The sequence below is a fragment of the Coturnix japonica genome, chromosome 26 (genome assembly GCF_054131305.1).
Source record: "Coturnix japonica strain WE chromosome 26, WE-NBRP24, whole genome shotgun sequence".
Classification (NCBI taxonomy): domain Eukaryota; kingdom Metazoa; phylum Chordata; class Aves; order Galliformes; family Phasianidae; genus Coturnix; species Coturnix japonica.
The window spans coordinates 4,870,751-4,893,601 of NC_140688.1; the positions used below are offsets into that span (position 1 = coordinate 4,870,751).

At 41.6% G+C, this 22,851-nt stretch overlaps 1 protein-coding gene and 1 pseudogene across 1 annotated transcript in view; one reads left to right on the forward strand and one right to left on the reverse strand.

The window, feature by feature from the left end:
- The window catches only part of LOC146756728 (receptor-type tyrosine-protein phosphatase T-like), a 164,237-nt gene that overhangs the window by 44,387 nt on the left and 96,999 nt on the right, over positions 1-22,851 (reverse strand). Inside the window, exon 3 of the mRNA XM_085524153.1 lies at positions 1,477-1,748. Coding sequence (XP_085380279.1) covers positions 1,477-1,748 — 272 coding nt within the window. The remainder of the gene's footprint in view (positions 1-1,476; positions 1,749-22,851) is intronic.
- Positions 18,995-20,488, forward strand: LOC146756729 (uncharacterized; annotated as a pseudogene).

Here is a 22,851-nt window from a genome sequence, read left to right on the forward strand (position 1 = left end):
CCATGCCACCTCTGGACTCCTTCAGCCACAAGTGTTACGATGTAACCAACAGTAATTTTGATAAAATTCCATGATTGCATTTCCCCCCCACTTTTGAGAGCTTAAAGTTTTCTTTCTTTTTTTCTTTTCTTCCTTAAACATAGAGAGTCACTAGATTGCAGAAACCAATGGACAAAATTAGGGACCAAGGACAGAGCAGACTATCAGATCCCTGACAACATTTTAAGAGCCATACTTTAGCAGAGGGAAATTAGAACTTTATCCATCATAAAGGTGAGGCTCAGGAGAGGGAGAGAAAAAGAGAGAGAACATTTGCATTTTCTGGGCAGGAACCACTCCCAGGCAGTCACTGCTGCCTTTAGGCTCTTCGTTTTTGCACAGCGGTGCAAAATTCTTCTTTGATTTAAAGGATTTTCTTCCTCGGGAAAAGCAAACCTGACCTCTAAAAAAACTTGCAAAAGATGTAATGAGGTTCAGGAAGTCTGGTATTGGTATATCTAACAGTTGGATCTCGTAGTTTGAGATCAGACTGTCTTTTCCAGGTTTTTCAAGCACTGATTACCTGGGTGAAAGATCATTTCTGTTCTCTCTGTACAGCACCTACTACGAAGCAGATTCTGGTTGATGTTAATATGAAAGTAGTATCGATCACTTTAATATGATTTCAGAGCGAGTGACAAGTTGTGCACAGCCCTTAAAACACCACTTCCAGTGCATTTGCATCTCTTTATCCCATATTCCCCTTCACCCTGTACAGTGTGCTCTTATCTATTCTGCTGAAATCCTTGGCTCCTTTTTGGAGGCAGAACATTAAAGTGTTCTACTTTAGCTCAGATTTTACAGACCTACTACCCAGTTATTTAAAAAAAAAAAAAAAAAGCTTTTCTTCCTACTGTTTTCTATCCGTAGAGCATTCAATGCCTTTTCATAGTTTCTTTTACTGTAATTCCCATCTCACTCATGCTCTTTTTTCTTACACTATAATATGTATTTCTCCTTTTCCTGCAAGGTGTAGGGTGCAATTACCTCCCAGGCACTGTTTTTTTTCCCTTGAATGTAAAACGATAAAAATCAGAAGATAAGAGTTCTCATGTCTTCACTGCTTAACAAGGAGTATATGAGTCCATTGTGTGCATGGGAAGTGCCAATCCAAGTCCGTTTACATGCATATTTCATGATACATAAGTGGGTTCTAACTTTCCAATAATTTACTTCACCTGCCCAGCTTTTCCTCTGTGACCTGAGAACATATGTAAAGAAAAAGGGTGAGAAGAATTAAGTCAAGATGTCTCTATCATCTCTTGCTATAAAACTGTCATATGAAAACTCTATCTGATGCAAAAAAAAAAAAAAAAAAAATGCGGGGAAAAAAAGCTGTATTTAATTTTCAGAAGACTTATTGCTAACAACAGCTCATAGCTCACACCCAGCCAGACACTCAATGGAAACAGACAGAGAAATATTGTGAACTCATACCTGATAAAAATGCGGCCAGAAAGTACTGATGGCAAGCTCTGCCTTCACCCATCCTTCTGTTACAACCCCTGAGACATTCCATATGGGATTGCCCTGTGGTCCTCCGTTCACTTTCACGTAGACATTCAGAGAGCCAGGACTCGAACGATCTCTGCTGGACAAGTAATAATGGAAAACGATGCAATGTGTGTCATTTTCCTTCAACGTGGGCAAAAGTAAGTGAGCTTTCTGCCCGGATGCCCGTCCAGAGCTGTTCACCATCATGAAGGAGCCTGTACACAGACAAGGGAAAAAAGAATGAATACTAAACATCTGCTGAGCTCTTTCAGTTAAAGCAGATTCCCTAGAAAAGTCAATGATTCCTTTAGAAGCCAGCAAACAAAACAGTTCCTTCTAAGAACTCAAACTAGCTATTTTATGCTAGTTGTTAGGTAACAGAAAAGAAAGGAGATCTAAATTACAGGGTATAAATACAAATAGATTCATGGCCAGCTATAACCGCCTTAATTAGATAACTTAGAAATTATAAATACAACTTTGCTTTTATTGTTTTATAACACTGCAATAAAAGAGTCACCCTAAACAAAGTCATATTTACCTTCCAAGAAGCCACAGGGCTCTCCTACAGCGTACAGCCCCAAATACCTACTTTCCCAAAGGCACATTCAACACAAAAGAATGCTATAAAAGATCACATTCTCAGCTGGCATTTGCCTGCATGGTCTCTACCACATTAGTGCCAATCTGTACCCGGGAACACTGTATCTTGGTGGTACAAGCTTTGGAAAGCAGCAAGGTGTTAAGAAAACCCAGTGTACAGAGCCTAGATGAATTAGGCTTGTTAGCACAAGAGCAACATCTCAACTAGCAATACAGCAACAAGGACAATTACACTTCTAGGAGGGAAGGACCGGCTGAATTTTAGGAGAGAAATCTATACTAAGGCAATTTATGAGTTTGTTAACCCTGAAGCTTGCATCATATTAAGCATGGCACTGGATGTTGAACTCATGTTTTGATTCATCAAGCAGTTATTTTACAGCACATTGTGTCTCAACTCATCTCTTTACAGATGCATCAAGGTGACAAATGTTAGCAATAAGAAAAAACATTATGAGAGTTATTTGATTCAATTCTGTTTAAGGGATCTGCTTTATGTGTGTGCAGACACTCACAGAAAAAGCTGAAGAAAATACCAAGATCCGGGGGAAAAAAAAATCTATGTGTCAGCAGCTAGGCATAATAATTTTTAATCAAATGCAGCCTTCTTGACATTCAGAGTCCTGCTGCAGCTGCCAAGTCATGCTACAAATGTATTTCTCTACTGGCCTCTTGCAGTTCATAGCACACTGTGTTTGAAAAGCCTTGCCTCACTTCTAACCTATTGACTTCCCCAATTCCGTGCCACAGCAGTTTGACAGACACTCAGATGAGCCAGATAAACATTCTGATCAGTTTTGTCCAGTGGACAGCCATACATATTCTATTTTATTTTCTTTTAAGCCACCAGATACCAGCCACTTCCTCACACAAAACTGCTTTTGGTGGTTTGTTGGTTTGTTTCTGTTTATGTGATATGTGTATACATTTTGTAAAGGACTGCAAAGCACGGATGCAGAAGAAAGTGCATCTTTCACAAGAAATCACACACGCTCCTGAGACCTTGGAAAACTCGAGCACAGTGCAGGCACAGCTGGGGATGAGGCGGTACAAGCAAAAAAGCTACAGTAAGGTGCTCTCTAGCGATCCGATCTTTCATTTGGATAGGTTAAAAATCCCAATGGCCCCCAATCCAGAGATTCCAAATTCACAGTAAAGAGCTCAAGAAACAGAAAAGCTGAATCCAAGCCTTCAATTTTTTCTCTAATAATCAAAGTCTGTAAGGTGAGACTGATAAACATTCTCTGTTGATTCACTCCTGCTCTCAGTCAAACTCAAAACCCCCTTCGTCAGTTAGTTTCTCACTGAGTGCTGCAGTAATCTTCTGGTCCACCCAAATAAACTAAAATAGTGGCAATCTGAGATTTGGGCTCAGACTGTATCACCTGGGATAATTTATGACCAGGAAGCACAGTTTCCAACAGGTAAGATACAGGGGTGATGCTACAGCCAAAGCAAACATTCAGTAAAGAAGAGGTCATTCATTTCTGTTCCATCTTTGATCAGATCTTAGCACACATCATTTCACTTCTGGGTGTCTTCCTCATCCTTTCCCTATTTGGAAATCCTTATCTATTTGGATAGTAGATGGATCCCTGCCCTAAAGATCTGCTCTGAAGCTATACAGTGCCCAGCACAACAGGGTCCTGAACTGTACTACATCAGGCAGGCGTTTCAATGATAGAAAGACTTAAGGAGGATTTCACTTTTACAGATTCACGTATGAAAATAAGGAGCATTCCTCTGGGAGAAAAACATCAGCTTTTAGTAAAAGTTCAAAGCAATAATTACAATTTTAGTTTTTGACACCCACCAAAAATGAATCATACCCTATTTGCAGAACGACAATGGCCTTTTGTACAATAACTCTGGAGTATAGAGCCTGTACATAGAGACTGACACAACGTGAGTGAGTGAAATATCCATCAAGCAAAAAAACACTTAATAAAATAATCAGCCTTCGTTATGGGAAGAATAGCCTTACCAAAAAAAAAAAAAAAAAAAAAAAAATCATTGCCATTTGCATGTTATTCACAGCCTTGGTTCTCATTTCTGGATGCCTTAGAAACAAAAACCCACACCCCATAGCATGCCTAGAAATACAAGAGAAAAGGCTCTAAGATCATAACTGTCTCCAGTAAAGTCCAGAGGGGAGAGACTGTTTTACATGATTGTGAAAAAGATAAAAAAAAATTCCACTACTGGTGCTGCTCCCATCTTTAACTGTGCCATCTGGTGTCTCTACCTGCTCTTACTTCCACAGAGACCTCAAATAGCAGCTGCCTCAGGAAGGTCTTTTCCTGCCAGGTCAAGTTGGTGCTCAACACCCCAAGCCTGCCCTTAGGAGGGGATATTATTAAACTTCACCCATGCCATGACTGACAGTGGGTACAAGAACGTTGCTATCTCACAAAATCTCACTGCTGTGAATAATTTATACCCTCTACCACAAATTACCCTCCAAACAAACCTAGCTGTATGTGATTCTCATTTCCCTTCTTGCACTGTGAACCTGAATGCATAACCCATCCCCTACCCTCAAGGACCTTCCAAAGGTTGCTCTGTGTGCTCCTGGACCAGCAGCTGGGATGCACTGACTACCTGTCCATGCCACTAAAGCTTTTCTGGGCAGGACGCATTGCTTACCAGTAGCTCTGAGATCAGCAATAAGTAAACAAACAAACAGAGTTCAGAACAGCCTTTTAAGGACAAGCGTGTTTTGCCTTATTAGCTGTAATAAAAACTGACACATTGCGATTCAGAGCCTGACAGACTTCTTTAACATGAGCGCAGAATTGAAGCTGATGGGACTTCTTTTGAATTTATAGGCCTGTATGTGCAAATAAAAGAGGTACAAGCGGGTCTGGCACCAACAAGCCATTTGTCACATTTCTCACTCATATAAAGAACTAGGGAATGCATTAACGTGTCACAAACAGAAATTATTGATCAATGAATGACTGAAAACCTATTTAAATTTCTCCAGGCATGAATGTGTATAAAACAAAAGATTCCTTGAAGAAACTCTGATTTGGACTGACTTTGAACAGTAATGAGAGCAGAAAAAAACACTGAGTGCTGTTTTTGTTTACCTCCATCTGGAAAGTTCAAATGTCATCAAATAGACACTGAAATGGGAAAGTTTGAAGAGAAGAAATGATCTCTGCTGTGTGAAAGTTGTTGGGTTGTTCTGTTTCTATTGGACACAGAAGTAAATGCTCATTAAAGGAGCTGAATATGAGGTCAATTAAATTTAGTGCTCTTGAACCAACAGGTTACATCAGTTAATATCTTGCTGGCTTTGCCACCTTCCTGAATAACTAAAACCAAATGTGCTGCGTTCAGATCAGTCAAAAGCATGGAGAAAAGATGGTAAATAAATTCATTTTTAAAAATCCATTCAAATGACAGTGAACATAAAAAGGCACTCTCTTATAGTTATTAAACATACCACCGAAAATTGGGGAATTAAACCATGAAGAGCTCTCTAGCTGGCCATAAATTTCAATTTTTCCCCTGCTTGGTGCATAATGATGCCTTGATAAGCTTCCTATTATTGATGCATCTGCAACATATACCCTCTTTTTGAGCTGAAATGCTGCTCTGTAGCAGATGGTGGCTATTGTGTTTACACATCAGCACTTTATGATTGCATTTTCTCACGTCTGCAGTAAAAAAGAAAGCCGTAATTGAGTTTTTAATGGCTTTGCACATTGTTCATTAAGATTACATGAGTGTGTTCTGACAAATGACAGCTGAAGAAATGAGCCACTGAGAACCCCTCATGATCACCAGACAGACCTCAGCTGATGCTCTTTCACTGCTGCCTTTGAAGAACTGCGCTGTTTAAAAGTAAAATTACAGCAACCATTAAAGACTGAATGTAAACTTGAAAAGAAAACTGTCAAAATGCTCAACTGCAAAAACAGCCTTCGGAAACCCTGAGAACCCAAATCAGAAAGTACAGAACTTTCTTTGAAACAGCAAACTCTTTCTCCCAGTACATCAATCTGCTTTTCCAGCAGCTCCATCACAGCACAGGCACTTTTTTTTTTCAGACACAGTGCTTCTGGTTACCAAAGAACAACTCTACCCTCAAAAAGGAAGGGCCTGACACCTGACCCTGTTAGCATGGAATGAAGCAACCTGAAATAATTTCAGTCAGAAGGGGCCTCAGGTAATATCTAAGGCATCATATTTAGTCCATTTCTGTGCTTAGAGCAGGGTCATCTCTTCTCCCCACTGACTCTCTAAAGCCTCCCAGATGGTCCAGTCCCTCTGGATAACCTGCTCCAGTACTTGGCTGCCCTCAGGTTGTTTTTTTGTCACCCCTATAACCTCTCATTTCAGCCCATACCCCTTGTCTCTCACCCTCCAGCCACTCAGTGCAGTAATGACTCTACCCCATCCTGGAGGCACTGAGGTGTTGCTCCCAGGACCCCCCCAAATCTTTCCTGCCTGAGCCTGAACAATGTCATCACTCCTCAACCTCTTGTCCCAGGGTGCTGGCTCCTGCCCTGACCACTCACTCGGTGGCCTTCACTTTCCTCCCTCCCTTTCATCAGAGTCTGTGATGTTGGGGCACCCGAAATTGGACACAATAGGCTAAAGGCAATCTAATGAGTGGCAAGCAAGGAAGGACCACTTCTATTTGTCTGCTGGCTAGGTCCCTGTTAATACAGCCCAGGATGGCATCAGCAGTCAGAACATGCTGATGACTTATATTCAGGCTGCCCTCTACCTGACTAGTCTACGTCCACATTCACAGTATTTCTTCCAGCCTGCCTCTACCCCTCTGGATGGTGGTCCTACCCTTGACTGTATCAACTGTTCCCATAGTTTGATGCCAAACTAGAGATGCCACCAATTACTGCCAGCCAACCAGTGCACACCTCCACAGCTACCACCACCAGCCCAGACCATAACAACACCCTGACCTGGAAACACATGAAGCTTTGTCCTGACTCTGGTCTCCGTAGTTTCATAGCACTTCTTCTGCAGTTGAATTACAGGACCAAGAGAGCTCTGGTAACTTCACATCTTACAAAACCAAAAAAGAAAGAAAGTATTTCCATATAATTGCTTAAAGTTAAAACCATGAAATTCACAGTTCTTCTTCACAAAAAGTTACCATTGTACTTTCCTCATTTTTCTACCCCTGCCCTTCTCAGCTACATGTAATAACAGCTGAAGAAGGCTCAGAAATCTCTTCTCCTGACTGATGAACCACAGCGAGCAGCGCTTGTACAAACTCAGAATTAAACAAGGCGTATCTCATAGCTGCTATCCCTTCTTCAAATATTAGGACAAAATCAGACCCGTGGGTTTTATCTCTCAAATGTGGGCCACACTGAATTAATCTGCCATGGAATAAGAAAGAGCTTGATTCACAGATAAACAGGAATATAAACTGCAAGTTCAGTCCCATATAATTCATGAGGACAATTCATTCACTTGGGAAACTGTTGGATAATAGGAAAATATTTTTTAAAGAGACAGCCTTTATTTGTAAAGACGTTTTCTTCTGGATATTTATGTCGTGAAAAGAATTATGTTGCTGAGGGTTTTTATAAGATAAATCTTCTCTGGAAACAAGACTGATTACATATTACTTCAGCGACTACAAATATTTGCTGTACTCATTGAAAGGATGTGAAGATTGTGGCACTGTCGCCTCACTGACCCTTCTGAAGCAGAGTCTCTTATTAGCAGAGGGACTTTGTGGCCTCACCACCAGCCCAGAGCAGTCCCAAGCAGCTATGCACTCAATGCAGGTATACCTGTACCCAAACTACTGCTAGATGCAGTGGAAGATCAGCACTTAGAGGTTAACTAACATCTGTATGGAGCACAAACACAGTAGTGATACTTAACTACAACTCTGATAACCAAAGAACCTCGATCTAAGCCTCCATCAGATGAATCCTGAAAGCAGTGCCATCTAACAGCCCTGGTCTGTAATAGGGATGATTTATCACAAAGACTCATGATAAAATTTCACACTTGAAGGTGCACAATGCTGTCCAGTGCTATTGCTTACCACTCAAGCCTCACAAGCAAGTTGCTTCCATCATCAACCAGAGGAAGAACACCGGCAGCTGGTGTTTGCTGGAATAACATCTGTGCTCCAATCACCTCTTTCCCTCAAATTTTAATTTACAAAGCAAAAATCCTTGGTATCAGACCCCAGATGAAAGCCATCGCTCATGTGTTACATGTACCTTACAAATGCTCTGCGTACCGCAATGCTCCACAGTCATCTTCAGAATTGTCTTTCCATGTTTTGTAAATGTTTATTTATTGAAAGAGTGACTGTCACAGCCATCAGCCTGTTCCTGAGAAGCAAACAGTGCTGTGGAATCACAAACTATTCTATAAATCTCAATGGCGAACAACTTTTTAATGGATTCACTGCCTTCATTCATTGTTGCTAAGGTCACTGCTGTAGCATGCTTTGAGACTGTCCTTATTCCATTATTTATAAATACAGTATGAATTGCTTTGCAGTACTGCAAAAAAAGGATCCATTAGCAATGAAGTTACCCCAGTTTATCAGATAAATGAATCTTGTAATAATAAACACGTGTCTCTACAATCAAAAGATCAGAAGTCTCTTTGATTTTAATTATACCTTCTTGTTTGCATCATCATTTTTTAAATCGCATGAAAATATACACTAAAACCATGAGGAGTTATTGTTGATTTTCAGTTCCAGTAGTTTGATTACTATTCATCCTATCAATTACTACCTTAACACTTCGGTAAAATGTAGAGAACTGATTTAAACACTTAATAAGGCATAGGTTATTAAATGAGCAAATAAGCAAAATAGAGGGAATAGCCGTAACTCAGCATAATATCTATGTTTAAAGACATTGCAAATCTTGTTCTCAGCACTCAAGAGCTTTATTACAGCTCAGCCTTGAAAGAGAGGCCCACAGGAATGAGTTGTAGGGACATTAGTAAGCCTCAAAGCCTCTTGCAAATGTAGTTCCAAGAAGGCTCAGAGTTCAGCAGAATACTAAATATCTTCTTCACCTGATTTAACCCATGGCCAACTGGCTGCTGCCAAGTGCTTCTCTCACTCATGGGAAACGCAGCATTTCAGTGTAGAACCCCCGGACCCACTCTCTGAAAACACACTGACCATTTATTTAGGTTCCAGGCATGCAAATGCTTGTGTAATGAGCATAATTTACAGACAGATGCTAAAGAACGCTCTCGTGAGGAAATGCCAACAACAAATGAGTTCAGAGGTAGCAGTCAGTACAGATTTTTCTGAACAAGTAATTGCTGTTTAGAACGTGCACCTCATAGCTTTGCTTACAAATATGGAACTTACTTTAAAAATAAAATTCCCCATCTCATTACAACTCAATGGCTAAAAATAAAGGTCTCTCCAACCAAGGCTCAAGGAAAGCATGTTTTCAGTTGTTGATTACAAGTCATTAAAGAATTAAATGAGTACATTACAGCTAATGCTACATCAGCTCTTATTGGAGGAAGGGCAGCAAGGCAAAGGGAAGCTCTGCTGCCCCTCTGGACTGGGACAGCCAATGGCAACAGGCTTTGATACGCCTGAACAGACACAGTATGCACTAAATCAGGAACATAATTTCTTTCTGGCTTTGAAAGCTGTTTTGTCTGAATGTTTCATATACAAGTAACGGCCAACAGACATGATATAACAACTTGTAACTACCCGCACAGAGCAACTATCCTGCACTGTTCAGATACAATGTCAGACCAGTCAAAGTCATTCAAAAACAACAGCCCCTCTTTAGAATACACTTTTATTCTCTACTTTTACTTTGTATTTACAGTATTTCTCATTTCTGGTTTGCTTCTGAACACATTTTTTCTCTCCTCTACACACGTTCTAAAAGATGACTGCAAACTCCGTTATGCCTCATTCTTCAAGTATGCAGCAGACATCTGTTAGATGCAGCCTCATTTGAGAGGTGCGCGGATGGATGGCTCAAGGTTCACAGAACGGCTTGGTTTAGTTTACTTTACTTTCACTCATCTAAGGCCACTGAGATGGAACACCACCAGACACTTACCCTGCTGCTGGAGCTCAAGGTTCTCAGATGCTCCACAGCACCTAACTCTGCATCAGACAAAACCCACTGCCTGTTTCCAGTGCCCCATAAGACAGCCATCTGGAGCACATGTTCATAGACTCCTGGCTTTCTTGCTGTTGCAATTCATAAAAATTCTAAATGGCCATGCAAGTTGGACCTCAACACTTGTGTATTTTCCAAAAGGAACTTTGGAATAACCTTTGGAGTTGGCATGAGGGCTACCAGAAGTATTTTAGCAAAACTATTAGTCTATTAGAAGGTACTAGATTCCAAGTAATCCAAGCACAGTCTTATTTTCAATACACTGGATTCTATCTTTGCTTAATCATTAAAGACAAATGGCTAAATAATTTATTATGTCATTCCAAAGCATAAGAAGTGTGTTGTACGCCAGCCAGAACCAAATACCTCATTAGCAGGCATGCAGCTCCATTGCTGGCCAACTTTTACGGCCTCTGCAACTTGTGTAAAACTTCCATATGTCTGTCTATGTAACATTCACCAGGCAACCGCGGAGAGATTATTACCGTCTGTATTTGTGACAGAAAACACATATTAAATGCAATGCCAAAAGGCAACTGCAGCAAACAATGTCTGAAGAGGAATTGTTTCTTAAGGAGTTTGTTTTTACGTAACAGAGTTCTGACCATATGGTCACTTATTTACACACTTAAGAGATCAGCACCACAACTCTCAACTCAGAATATGACAAAGGTTGGCTGGTGAGTTATTTTTGTAACAAACTCCCAACTTCACGGAGCTTGGTTTTAACAGAAAGTGTTAATTGCTGTTAAGTCAGTGATGCTATTCTGGGTTTACTGCAGTGCAGCCAACGATGGAGTTTGGCAGAGAGAATTCAGAAAATAATGAAGCCCATCTCACAAGTCACCACACTGTATGGCAGAGCAAGAATTTCTCAAAAGGAGCAGCTCTAAACTGCAAAAGCAGAGGTTCATGCAGGCCACTGTGGAGGCGTATTGGCACAGCAAAAAGGAGCCTCAGTCATTTCAGCCCACACCTTTACCAGCTGTGATCACTGTGATTTGCTCATTCCCATGGGAACTAAATTAAACCAGATTTTTTCTTTTAAACAGGCAATGTTTGTTTGCCTATCATAACCCCTGGTACAATTACAGCAACCTAAGCAGAAGAGTCACCATCCTCATTTCCAAGCATGTTATCCTCTTAGGGTGGTCATTTTCTAGCTGAACATTATTTATGCCTCAGGAAGAGAAAATGAAATACTGCCTTGACTAACACTACCATTCAGAGAAGGTTTAAACTCTCCACAATAAAATACTAGTTTAATCCAAGCAGAAGACATTTCTCAGTAACAGGATGAATAGGTGGCTGGCTCAGAACACAAGGCAATATTTGTGCTCATAAAAAGTCCCAAACCATGCAGTTGCAATTAACGATTACTGAACTGGATCAATCACTACACAGAAGCCTAAGTAAAAGCCCAATAGTTACTGAATACTGACAAACATTTTTACTCAACTTGACAGCTGTACTCAATAACAAAGCTTTTCTTTGAGTAGCTTAAAAGAAGCTGCCTTTGAGCCACAGGACACATCCCTGTGCTTTAGTCAAACAAGTACGCTCAGCACACTCAATGTGCATAGTTTGCAATAGTTGATCATGACTCACTTCATGGTCTTTTTGATAGTAAGCAGCAACAAGATTATTAACATCCACAGAGGCTATTATTCACATGTGGTTTTTGGAGCCCAGTTGGACGCCTGTGTGAATTTATTTATTTTTACTAAATTGCCCAAAAGTGTGTATACATTTATGCCCTGTGGACTGCAGTTCATTTAGAACCTAATAGCGTTATACACACAATGTTAGATTTTGATTAGAAATTAATAGCATTAACTGAATCACATTTTCTGGCCATGCTCTTCCCTGCTGAGAAACATGGCTGTGCAACATCCATTCCAAGCTCCGCAGGTGATACAGACTGAGTTTATACCACTTTTTGGGTGAAAACTTCCAATATTTTACCTGCTAAGTTCTTTGACATAACCTAAATCCACCTTTATCCCCAGAAGGTAACTCAAATGTTGTACCAGCCACACCAAAATAACTGGTTAATGTAGCCATGAATTGACGCCACCGGGACCCCACTTAAATGAAGAGCATTATTTAGCAACCACATAACAAACACTGCACCAAGTCCTGGCACTTTGGTTAAACACATGGAGCTAGAAGTGACAGAAGGGTTAAATGTACACAAACAGAGATGTTCAGAATGTGACATAAATAGTTCATAACTTTGCTGAGAAATCCTCAGAGCCTCTAAACACCCAAGTATGACAGCTCTTCCTTCAGCTCAAGTTCCTCACAGTTCTCAACGAATTTTGCAGTCAGTGCCATGCTACTTATTTAATTGTTCGCTTCCTCTTACAGAATGCAGTTTAATATGCTATTAGGAAAGTCATTTGGGCAATCCTTTGTTAACCTTCTGCCACATTTGACTATTTTCTATCTTCAGTAGCCTTCAAATCCCAAACAGAATTTTAACCCTCCCATGAGGATTACTTTATTTAATAAACTCTCGGGAGGTATTTCAAAAGCTTTGAAATCCCTGGTAAATCCAGTTTTTAATCCATTATTACACTGGCATTGAAGAAATTTCTGTAAATTAGAACGTCATAGTGCTCTGCTGGTTAGTCTGTCATGCTGGATTCACCTAAGTGGATTCATCTATTTGTTATTGTTTTAATCGTTTTTACCTCCAAGCTTTCTAGGATCATCTCTTTTTCTTTATGTTAAAGAAAGAGACTCCTGGCTCTTCTCTTCAGTAGCCAATTAAGCAGCTGTGAAAAAGCACATTAGCAAATCAAGTCCTTCCCCTAAAAAATTCCTCAGAGAATTATGAAGTTTTCTTGTTTGTTACTAAAACCACAAGTGGTTGTTTGACCAAGAATCAAAGAAGGAAAAAAAACCTCCCCCCACACCTCCCAAGAGAAAAAAAAAAATAATGCTAGTGCAAAGTAATCAGTTAGGTTACCTGAAGTGTAGATTTCTGTACCTAAAAAAGAACCCAATTACTGATATTCTGATTCTAGCTGACTCATCAGTCCTCAATTCCCGCAGCCAGGAGATTTAAATAAACTTAGAATCTCTTATTACCTTAGTCTGAAATTATCTTTCTACCCCAATTTCAAGTGTCTGTACTAGACCTCAAAGTTATTCTTAATAGGCTCTTTTTATTATTTAATTATTTTTTAAAGTGGAATGTTATTTTTATCTTCAAAGGGACAGCAATGATAAGATTGAATCTGAGTGGGTAAGGATTCAGGAGAAGACCAACAGGGCGAACATCCAGGTGGGGGTCTGTTAAAGACAACCTAATCGGGATGAAGAGACAGACAAGGCATTTCTGTGAACAGCTGGCACAGGCTGTATGATTGCCAGCCCTTGTTCTCATTGAGGACTTTAACTTCCCCTGATAAATACTGGAAATATAACGCTGCACATTAATCTAGACCCACAGTCTAGGAGGCTTCTAGAAGTTATGGAAGATAAACTTCACAGCTGGTAAGAGTGCCTACCAGGGGAGGTGCACTCCTAGACCTGGTGTTCACAAACAGAAGAACTGATGGAGATGTGGAGGCCAGGAGCTGTCTTATGCAGAGCAATCCCGCAATGGTAGAGTTCTCTATTCTTGGGGAAGGGCTAATGAGAATCTCCATCGTTTACTGGATGCAGATGGGTACCTGACCACTCAGGATAATGGCAGCCCATGGCTGGCATCAGTACCCTCTTTGCTGGGTAAAGAACTGGCTGAACACCAGGCCCAGAGAGTGGTGGTGAACAGAGTTAAATCCAACTGGTGACCAGGCACTAGTGGTGCTCCCCAGGGGTTCAGTACTGTGGTCTGTCCTGTTTAAGATCTTTATTGATGACCTGGATGAGAGGATTGAGTGCACTCTCAGTAAGTTTGCAGATGACACCAAGTCATCTTTTATGATTCTATGACTTACTTGCTTTATTCCATGGCAGCCCTAACAATCTCTCTTAGTTCATACTTTCAGTCTTCAAAGATGCCACCAAATGTAGCAACGCTTGAATAAACTTACTTCAGTGTAAGGACAAACAGTAGCATGGTTTCCTACACATAACCCTTCTTAATTCTTCAATTGGAACAGCAAGATAAAAAAACCTAAAACTCTGTGCGAGACAGCCTTGAAACAACATAAGTATCGAGACTTGAATGGAGGGCTGGGCAATTACAGCAGAACGTTTAAGATGGCCAAGAGGTAAAGTGAAAAATTCAGTTGTATTTTTAGAACATGAAGGAAGTTTTCAGTACTGGCATGAGTTCAAAAGGAAACAGATTTTTCCATAGGCAAAGCTCCCCCTTACCATTCCATGAGCACGCTGTTGAAACAGGCTGTAAACACTTTAGGTAGAAAGAACTCAAATTAAAACATACTTGAGCGGTTTTCTCAGGTTCTGATACTGCTCTAAATGAAGCAGACAAATAAAGCTCCTCCTGAACTCAGCACGATCAGGATCAGGGCCAAATTATTAACAAGCATCTTTCTGAGTAGGATTATCTATCTTTGAAAAATAATTGCTCCTCGTGGCCTTGCAAACAAATGAGCAATTTCTGTAGGACTTACACCGAGCTAACTAGAATTTCCACAAATTCATGCAAACAAACTAGCATTCCAAGCATGGGGACACAATTAAGCTTTCAGGCTTTCAGTTTTCCCATTAATCTCTATTACAGAAATGTACTCTGGAATCCTATTTCTATGCCTCCTGATTTAATATATTGAACTCTATTATTGCAGCTGCAGGAAGCTCTCAAGTCAACACCCTGGCAGAGATTTTGGGATGGAGATTTCTCTAGCATCCACATTCTGCTCCATTTTAGAAATAAGAAAATGCCTCAAAATGCGTAAGTCAGTTTTTTTTTCCTCTGGTGATCATGTACAACATAAAACGTATCACTTTTAAACTTGTATTTATTAGCATTACTTACGCTTATAACATGATCCAAAAACATAGGCAGTTACATAGGCAAACACATAGTAAAAATATCAGAGGGATCTTAGGACTTCTTCCCTTTCTAGAGGCCACTTTCACTTTGACTGCAAGCAGCATAACTCTATGTGTGCTACAGCAGGGTCAGCATGCATTATTCTGCCCACAGGCACTGGGATGGCAGTCTACCCACAGGTGAAGACTTACAGAATAAATTAGGAAGTTCATACCCCAGGGGAACGATTGTTAAAATAAGCTCAGCATTTCTGACAGCCATGCAACGGTGTTTCTACTCTTGAGGTTTTATGGATGCTCAATTGAAATAACTTGCTTAGCTTGCTCACAGCTGCCATTCACAAGGAGCGCTGATCTACAAAATGCAGCATGGTGAGCAACCTCATGAAACCCATTAGATTTTCCTTTAAATGTCAGTGTACGTACAGGTAGCCTATTGGATCATCGGGCTAATCAGTTTTTCAAGGCAGTGGTATTGTGTTTGGATAGCACATGCATTTCTCAAGCAATCAAGATTACTCAGTTTTTAGTTTTATTTTTTAAGAGCATTTAAACTGTCTTCTGTAGTTACTTGTTAAAGCACTGAGACGCACTGGAATGCAGAGCCCAGTACCCAAAAGCTGACTGTGGAATACTGCCTGAAGTTTACCATCTTTGAGCCAGCGATACACAACAACATGGAGGTACTGCAACCAAACGTCAAGAGCCCAGTGTTGTTACACGCACAGAGCTGTTCCCTTCCCAGCTCTGAACTGAAAGGAATAGAGAATATACTACATTAAAAAAACATTGTCTAGAAGAGCAGTAAAAATGATAACAGCTTAAAACACAGTCCATGCTCAGATTGGCTCTGTATCCGTATCATTTTCAGCAGCTGGGGAGGAAAAGTACCCAAAACAGACAACTGCTGCTTGTGATATAAACATAAAAACTACATTTAAAAACAAATAAATAAATAAACACAAACCCCAAGCTCTTTTCCATTTGTTTAGTCTTTCCTCTTACTTTTGGTATTCAGAACACCATGATGTGAGCCCCCGGAGGAATGGAATTTGAGCAGTCCTGCTGCCTGACAATTTCCTTTGCTATTTTGCCTCCTCATACTGTAAAGGAAGAATCCAATTTCCAAACCTACAGACAGTTCATTTAAAACACATCTTTCCATTTTGAATGTGTACCACTTGCAGCTTGTGCTTTGAGGACACGCAATTATGTTTCACCCTAGTAAGGCAAAGGCTCAGCATATTCCACTAAAACTGGTAACAGGCTGAAGGTTTACATTTTCAACATAGATAACTTGATGAAAGTCTGATTTCACAGCGCTGTGAAACACATACCGTATGCTGAGTGCAAACTTTCCTCCAAGAGATCTTTCTGAATTCCATCCTGTTTTAATTTCCTCCTAACGTATTCTATTCAGAACGCTTTTACTTTAAACAGTTCAAGATTTTAGTTGTTCTATTTACAATAAGGCATAAAGGAATTAACAAGAACTGAGATCATTTGCTCCATTTCTATTTTGCATTCACACAGCCTCCATCCAGGGTGCTAATTTGGTAGAACAGTGGAGGATGATTTCCTCCTGCTCACAGAACCGCTTAGACTCAGCATGCAACAATTTGCCTATCAAACAGTTTGTTAAGAGCTGAAGGGTATATATTGCTCATCTTACTCTAATTCTCTTGGCCATGAGCACACTTATTTTTTCCGTAGTATTTTCAATATGGCTCAATACAATAGTAGATTTTAACTTCTTTCCATTTAGGAAACTACCAAATGACTCTATGTCATATGCAATGGTGCTAGAAATAAAATATCCAGAAGTATCTAAAATTCCAGATAGTACCAGTGCCATAAGGGTACACACAACTAAGGATTTGTACCAAACTCTGACAATGTCAGTGAAAGCACAGCACTTTAAATACGGCATTCACGCTGCCTACAGCTCCAGATACCTTTAAATCACGTGAAGTACAACAATTATGATTTCCAAAAGCCTGGTACATCTTGATTTCTGCATTCTCAACCCATACATGTGCTGCATGACATGATTTCATGCATTAAACCACACAGTTGTATGGCAATTGTAGACATGCTTGTAGCATGTAAAGCCTTTGGTATAGCAACGCATTTGCAGCTCTGAAAAGGCGTGGATTTTAATTACTCATCAATCTTTTGAAGATGTTCTTACTACTTTGACGTCTAAGATGCTCTACAGATCAGTCAAGGTACAAGCCTTAATAAGGCTCTGAAGGTTTTCTTAACCTTTACCAGAAGTGTTGTCTCATTTTTAGCAATGGAAGTCACCAAAGCATGAAGAAAAGCTTACCTCAAAGACCTAAGGAAAAAAACTGAAAGAAAGATTATGCATTGCATATATTATGCAAACATGACCATTGAAAATGTATTACACAGTTTTTCTCTCCTTCTGAATTAGAGTGAGCTGATTTTCCAACCATATCTAACACGAAAACAGATTTTCATAGAAAAGATAACTCTCTAAAACATTGTTTTCCTTCCTCAGCATATAGTGGATGAGCATTACATGCAGAAGGACATGGGAACGTCAAGACAAGGAAAGGCAGGCCTTGCCACCCAGCCTCCAGGGCGGCTTGCAAAGGCCTCTGCTGCAGTGAACATTCTCCCATAAATCATAAGTAGTACTGAAGCTACACATTTGATGTTGTATTTTTCTATTCTCAGCTACTGTAGTCCAGACTATCCCTAATAACTTCTTGAACTATATCCTACAATGCACAGTTTTCAGTACACAAAGCTGATACAAGGAAAGATTCCATTATGACAAGGGTGGCCAAACATTAGAACAAGCCTCCTACAGAGATGCTGACGCCCTGGGCATGTCAGTATTCAAGAGACACTCCAATGCCCTCACAAATTTGTTTCATCCCTAAAGAGGCCAAGAAGCTTTTTAAGTAGGTCCCTGCCAACTGAACCATTCTGTTCTATTCGGGGGAGACAACAGAACCAAGGCACCTTGGTCAAAGGTGGCTGCACTGACAGGGCTTGGATTTCTTGAATTCACTCCTCATACCACAGCTGTTTAATTACTGGAGTCAACAAATATCTATGCCAAAACACTTACTTTGCTCAGGATGATGAAATAGCCAAGGTAACGTAACAAAATACATATATTTGCAGAATGCTTTTATGCACTACTTGAATCTTTGTACAAAGCAGACCCTAGTATTTACAGCAGCCATGACTTGTGCTTGCTGGAAGGATGTGTTAGGGATTCCCTCAGGAATTAGAGGATACAAAATGATCCCCATACTCTTGATTCTGGTTACATGTCATATCACACCTTACAGCCATGTTACATCTTCCACACAGCTCAATAAGGACTTAAACTCCTATCTGTTAAAAATCTAATCACCAGCTTACTCTTGAGTTCTGACATCCTACCAAAGGATGCAGAGGATTTCAGAAGCAAAGGTCACACTCCAAGCTCATCCTATTCAATGCAAGCTATGAGAACAGCTCCAAAAGTAAGGCCTCCTATTTTATTACGTTGGCCCAGGACATCAGAGGCAGATATTGGTGGTACTGACATCCTGGGTTGAAGTTTTGTGACAAATTCCCACCAGCCACCAAGGATTTGAAACTTCAACTTCAATGTTTAAAAACAACAAACCTACAAACACCGTTCCCCATTGGTTCCCCTAGAACCTGTACCAAGAAATTACCATCAAGCTATTTTTAGGACCCTCCTGGATTTGTTTTATACCAGCAGTGTCATATTCACCCTTAACATCTGGCAAGTTGAAGTCATTGTAAGGACAAGAGCACCTGATGCACAGGTACCTCTCAGGTCCTTAAAGAATACATCATCAGTGTCATCATCCCAGAAGGGTGGCAACACTTCACTTCCTCTCCCACAACTGCCCTGCCTGTCTCTGATGAAGTTCCAGTAACCGTCCATCATGACACAACAGGCACAGGGCTCTTCCCAACACATTTTGCTAATGCCAATGACACTGCAGCTATGGGACACTGCCAAGACTTCCAGCTGCTCTACCTACTTCCACCTGCTGTGTGCACTGGTATATAAATGTTTCAAATGTGCTTCACTGTACCCAGAACTCATGCAAATGACTGAAGGATCTCAATAGCATGCACTGCCTCAAAGTTTGTTGGCTTGTCTGTTTATTACTGTGAGCTGGTTTTATTTCTATTCATCTTTCAGATTATATGCACCCTCCATCCCCATTGAAAACTATGGCTGCTCTCAGGCCACTGCCTCCCCACGCCCAACACAGCCATGTTTTGGTCACCATGGGACATTCTAACGGTCACACTGCCACGGCTTTCTGATGTCACAAACCACCTCCCTGACAACCGCTATAAATACAGGGACCCTGACAACAGAACATCAGTCCTTAGTCGACTCGCGACTTGGTGACACACTTGTGGCCCGAGGAGCAACTCAAAGTCATTTCCCACCTTCCGTGTTGTCCCTCGTGGAGGAGGATGGATCCTCCTCCACCAAAGAAGCGGCGGCTTCAGGGGAGCAGCAGCAAACCTGAGCCGATGGATGTCGATCCACCAGACAGCAGCGTCGAGCCCATGGAGGTGGACATCCCTCTGCAGGAGGAACCCATGGAGGTGGATCCACCTCCATCGAGGCAGGGCAGACACCACAACATCGTGTCTGCCTGGCGACGCTGCTACCTCCATCGGCGGCGCACCAGGGGCTCTCCATTTCCATCTTGGCGTTGAAATGGCACCATCTGCCAGAGAGCCCCTGCGCCAGCTGCTGCTCCCTGCCGCCCTTTCTTCCCCGCCCTCCATCCTCAGCCTTCCCCAAGACCTCTCACCTCTTCTTCCCCTAACTCTGAGGAGACGGGAAGGACTGGCACTGCTGTCCTAGAAGCTGCTGCGCCAGGACAAGACAAGGAGTCCAACAGATGGCTTTCAGCTTCCTGCAGCCTCCAGCTGAGCCCTGACAAGAGGGCAGGACTGGGACTGGTGTCCTCTCAGCTGCTGCACCACCACAGCATGAGGAGTCCAGCAGACGGCCCCGAGCTCCCTGCGGCCTCCAGGCGCTGGCACAGAAGCTACAGAGGCGGCTGTTCCTTTGGAGAAGCAGAGGACTTGGCTTTGGACGGGAAGAAGGGCTCAAGGGCAACACCAAGGTGCACTGCAGTTGCTCCACTGGGACTTCTGTTTCAACACTGGGCCACAACCGATTTAAAAGGACAACACAAAGTAATAACAATAAAAACCTGAGCAATTCTTAAAAAAGCAAAAACAGTCTGTGCCTCTCCATGTGGGTACTTGAGGGTCTGCCTGGGGACTCCCATGTCCCCTCTTGCTCTCCCCAGTGGGAATGGCTCTGCCCCGCAGGGTGAGGGCCCAATCCAGGTCTCAGTGCTGGGTAGGAGCCTGGGCACACAGCAGCCCAGGGCAGGCTGCGGGCACGGCCTGTGCTCAGCGCTGGGCACAGAAAGCCAAGAAGGGGGGATGGAAGGCAGCGAGGAACTGTTGCAGATGCCATGGAACTAAACAGGAGGCATTACTTTCAGAGCAGCAGAATCTGAGTTGTTCTACTGCCTCTTCTCAGAAGCCAGATGCCTTCCTTGTCCCATAAGGCCAGATGTTCTGCTTATAGCACTGACACAAAAACAAAGCAAAGATGAAACTGTTAGTCAGTGGAACATTGATCTCAGCAAGGGTGATCATATTCTTGGTAGAATGAATAAAATCACTGACATTCTACTAGTATGAAATGTCTTTCAAAGTGGGGAGCAAGTCTACAGAAAAAAAAAAATGCTGAAGCATTGCATTAGAATCCCGGCCCGTTTTACCAGCTCCCCGTTCTGGATTACCTTTCCACACCACTCTGCACTGCAAACCCTTGTAATACGATTGGAAATGCTTTGCACTGCTCTTTCTGCACACATGCAAGTGGGGTTTTGAGGAAGCAATGTCAAAGGCTATCCTGGCACTAACTAGATTCTTTTTCCTGTTAGGCCACCTGTTTGTGAAGAAGCATGGATTTATCTTGCACTGTCAATACAGGTATTTTTCTACTTGATGAATAAATCATTAGGGATAACAATAACCAAGTCCCATTATTTACATTTACAAGAAGAACTTTCAAGGCTGACACTGTCTAATTTCAAAATGATAATTCATAAACTTGATTTTCTATTTTCTTTGGGGCTTCTGCCTCACCTTGTTAACACATGGAACATACACACACACAACGACCTTGCACACTGATTAATGTAACAAAATACATATATTTGCAGAATGCTTTTATGCACTACTTGAATCTTTGTACAAAGCAGACCCTAGTATTTACAGCAGCAATGACTTGTGCTTGCTGGAAGGATGTGTTAGGGATTCCCTCAGGAATTAGAGGTTACAAAATGATCCCCATGCTCTTGATTCTGGTTACATGTCATATCACTGCTTACAGCCATGTTACATCTTCCACACAGCTCAATAAGGACTTAAACTCCTATCTGTTAAAAATCTAATCACCAGCTTACTCTTGAGTTCTGACATGCTACCAGAGGATGCAGAGGATTTCAGAAGCAAAGGTCACACTCCAAGCTCATCCTATTCAATGCAAGCTATGAGAACAGCTCCAAAAGTAAGGCCTCCTATTTTATTACGTTGGCCCAAGACATCAGAGGCAGATATTGGTGGTATTGATATCCTGGGTTGAAGTTTTGTGACAAATTCCCACCAGCCACCAAGGATTTGAAACTTCAACTTCAATGTTTAAAAGCAACAAACCTACAAGCACCATTCCCCATTGGTTCCCCTAGAACCTGTACCAAGAAATTACCATCAAGCCATTTTTAGGACTCTTCTGGACCTGTTTTATAGCAGCTGTGTGGTATTCACCCTTAACATCTGGCAAGTTGAAGTCATTGTAAGGACAAGAGCACCTGATGCACAGGTACCTCTCAGGTCCTTAAAGAATACATCATCAGTGTCATCATCCCAGAAGGGTGGCAACACTTCACTTCCTCTCCCACAACTGCCCTGCCTGTCTCTGATGAAGTTCCAGTAACCATCCATCATGACACAACAGGCACAGGGCTCTTCCCAACACATTTTGCTAATGCCAATGACACTGCAGCTATGGGACAGTGCCAAGACTTCCAGCTGCTCTACCTACTTCCACCTGCTGTGTGCACTGGTGTATAAATGTTTCAAATGTGCTTCACTGTACCCAGAACTCATGCAATCGACTGAAGGATCTCAATAGCATGCACTGCCTCAAAGTTTGTTGGCTTGTCTGTTTATTACTGTGAGCTGGTTTTATTTCTATTCATCTTTCAAATTATATGCACCCTCCATCCCCATTGAAAACTATGGCTGCTTTCAGGCCACTGCCTCCCCACGCCCAACACAGCCATGTTTTGGTCACCATGGGACATTCTAACGGTCACACTGCCACGGCTTTCTGATGTCACAAACCACCTCCCTGACAACCACTATAAATACGGGGACCCTGACAACAGAACATCAGTCCTTAGTCGACTCGCGACTTGGTGACACCCTTGTGGCCCAAGGAGCAACATATAAAATCCCTTCACACCTTTTGTGTTGTCCCTCGTGGAGGAGGATGGATCCTCCT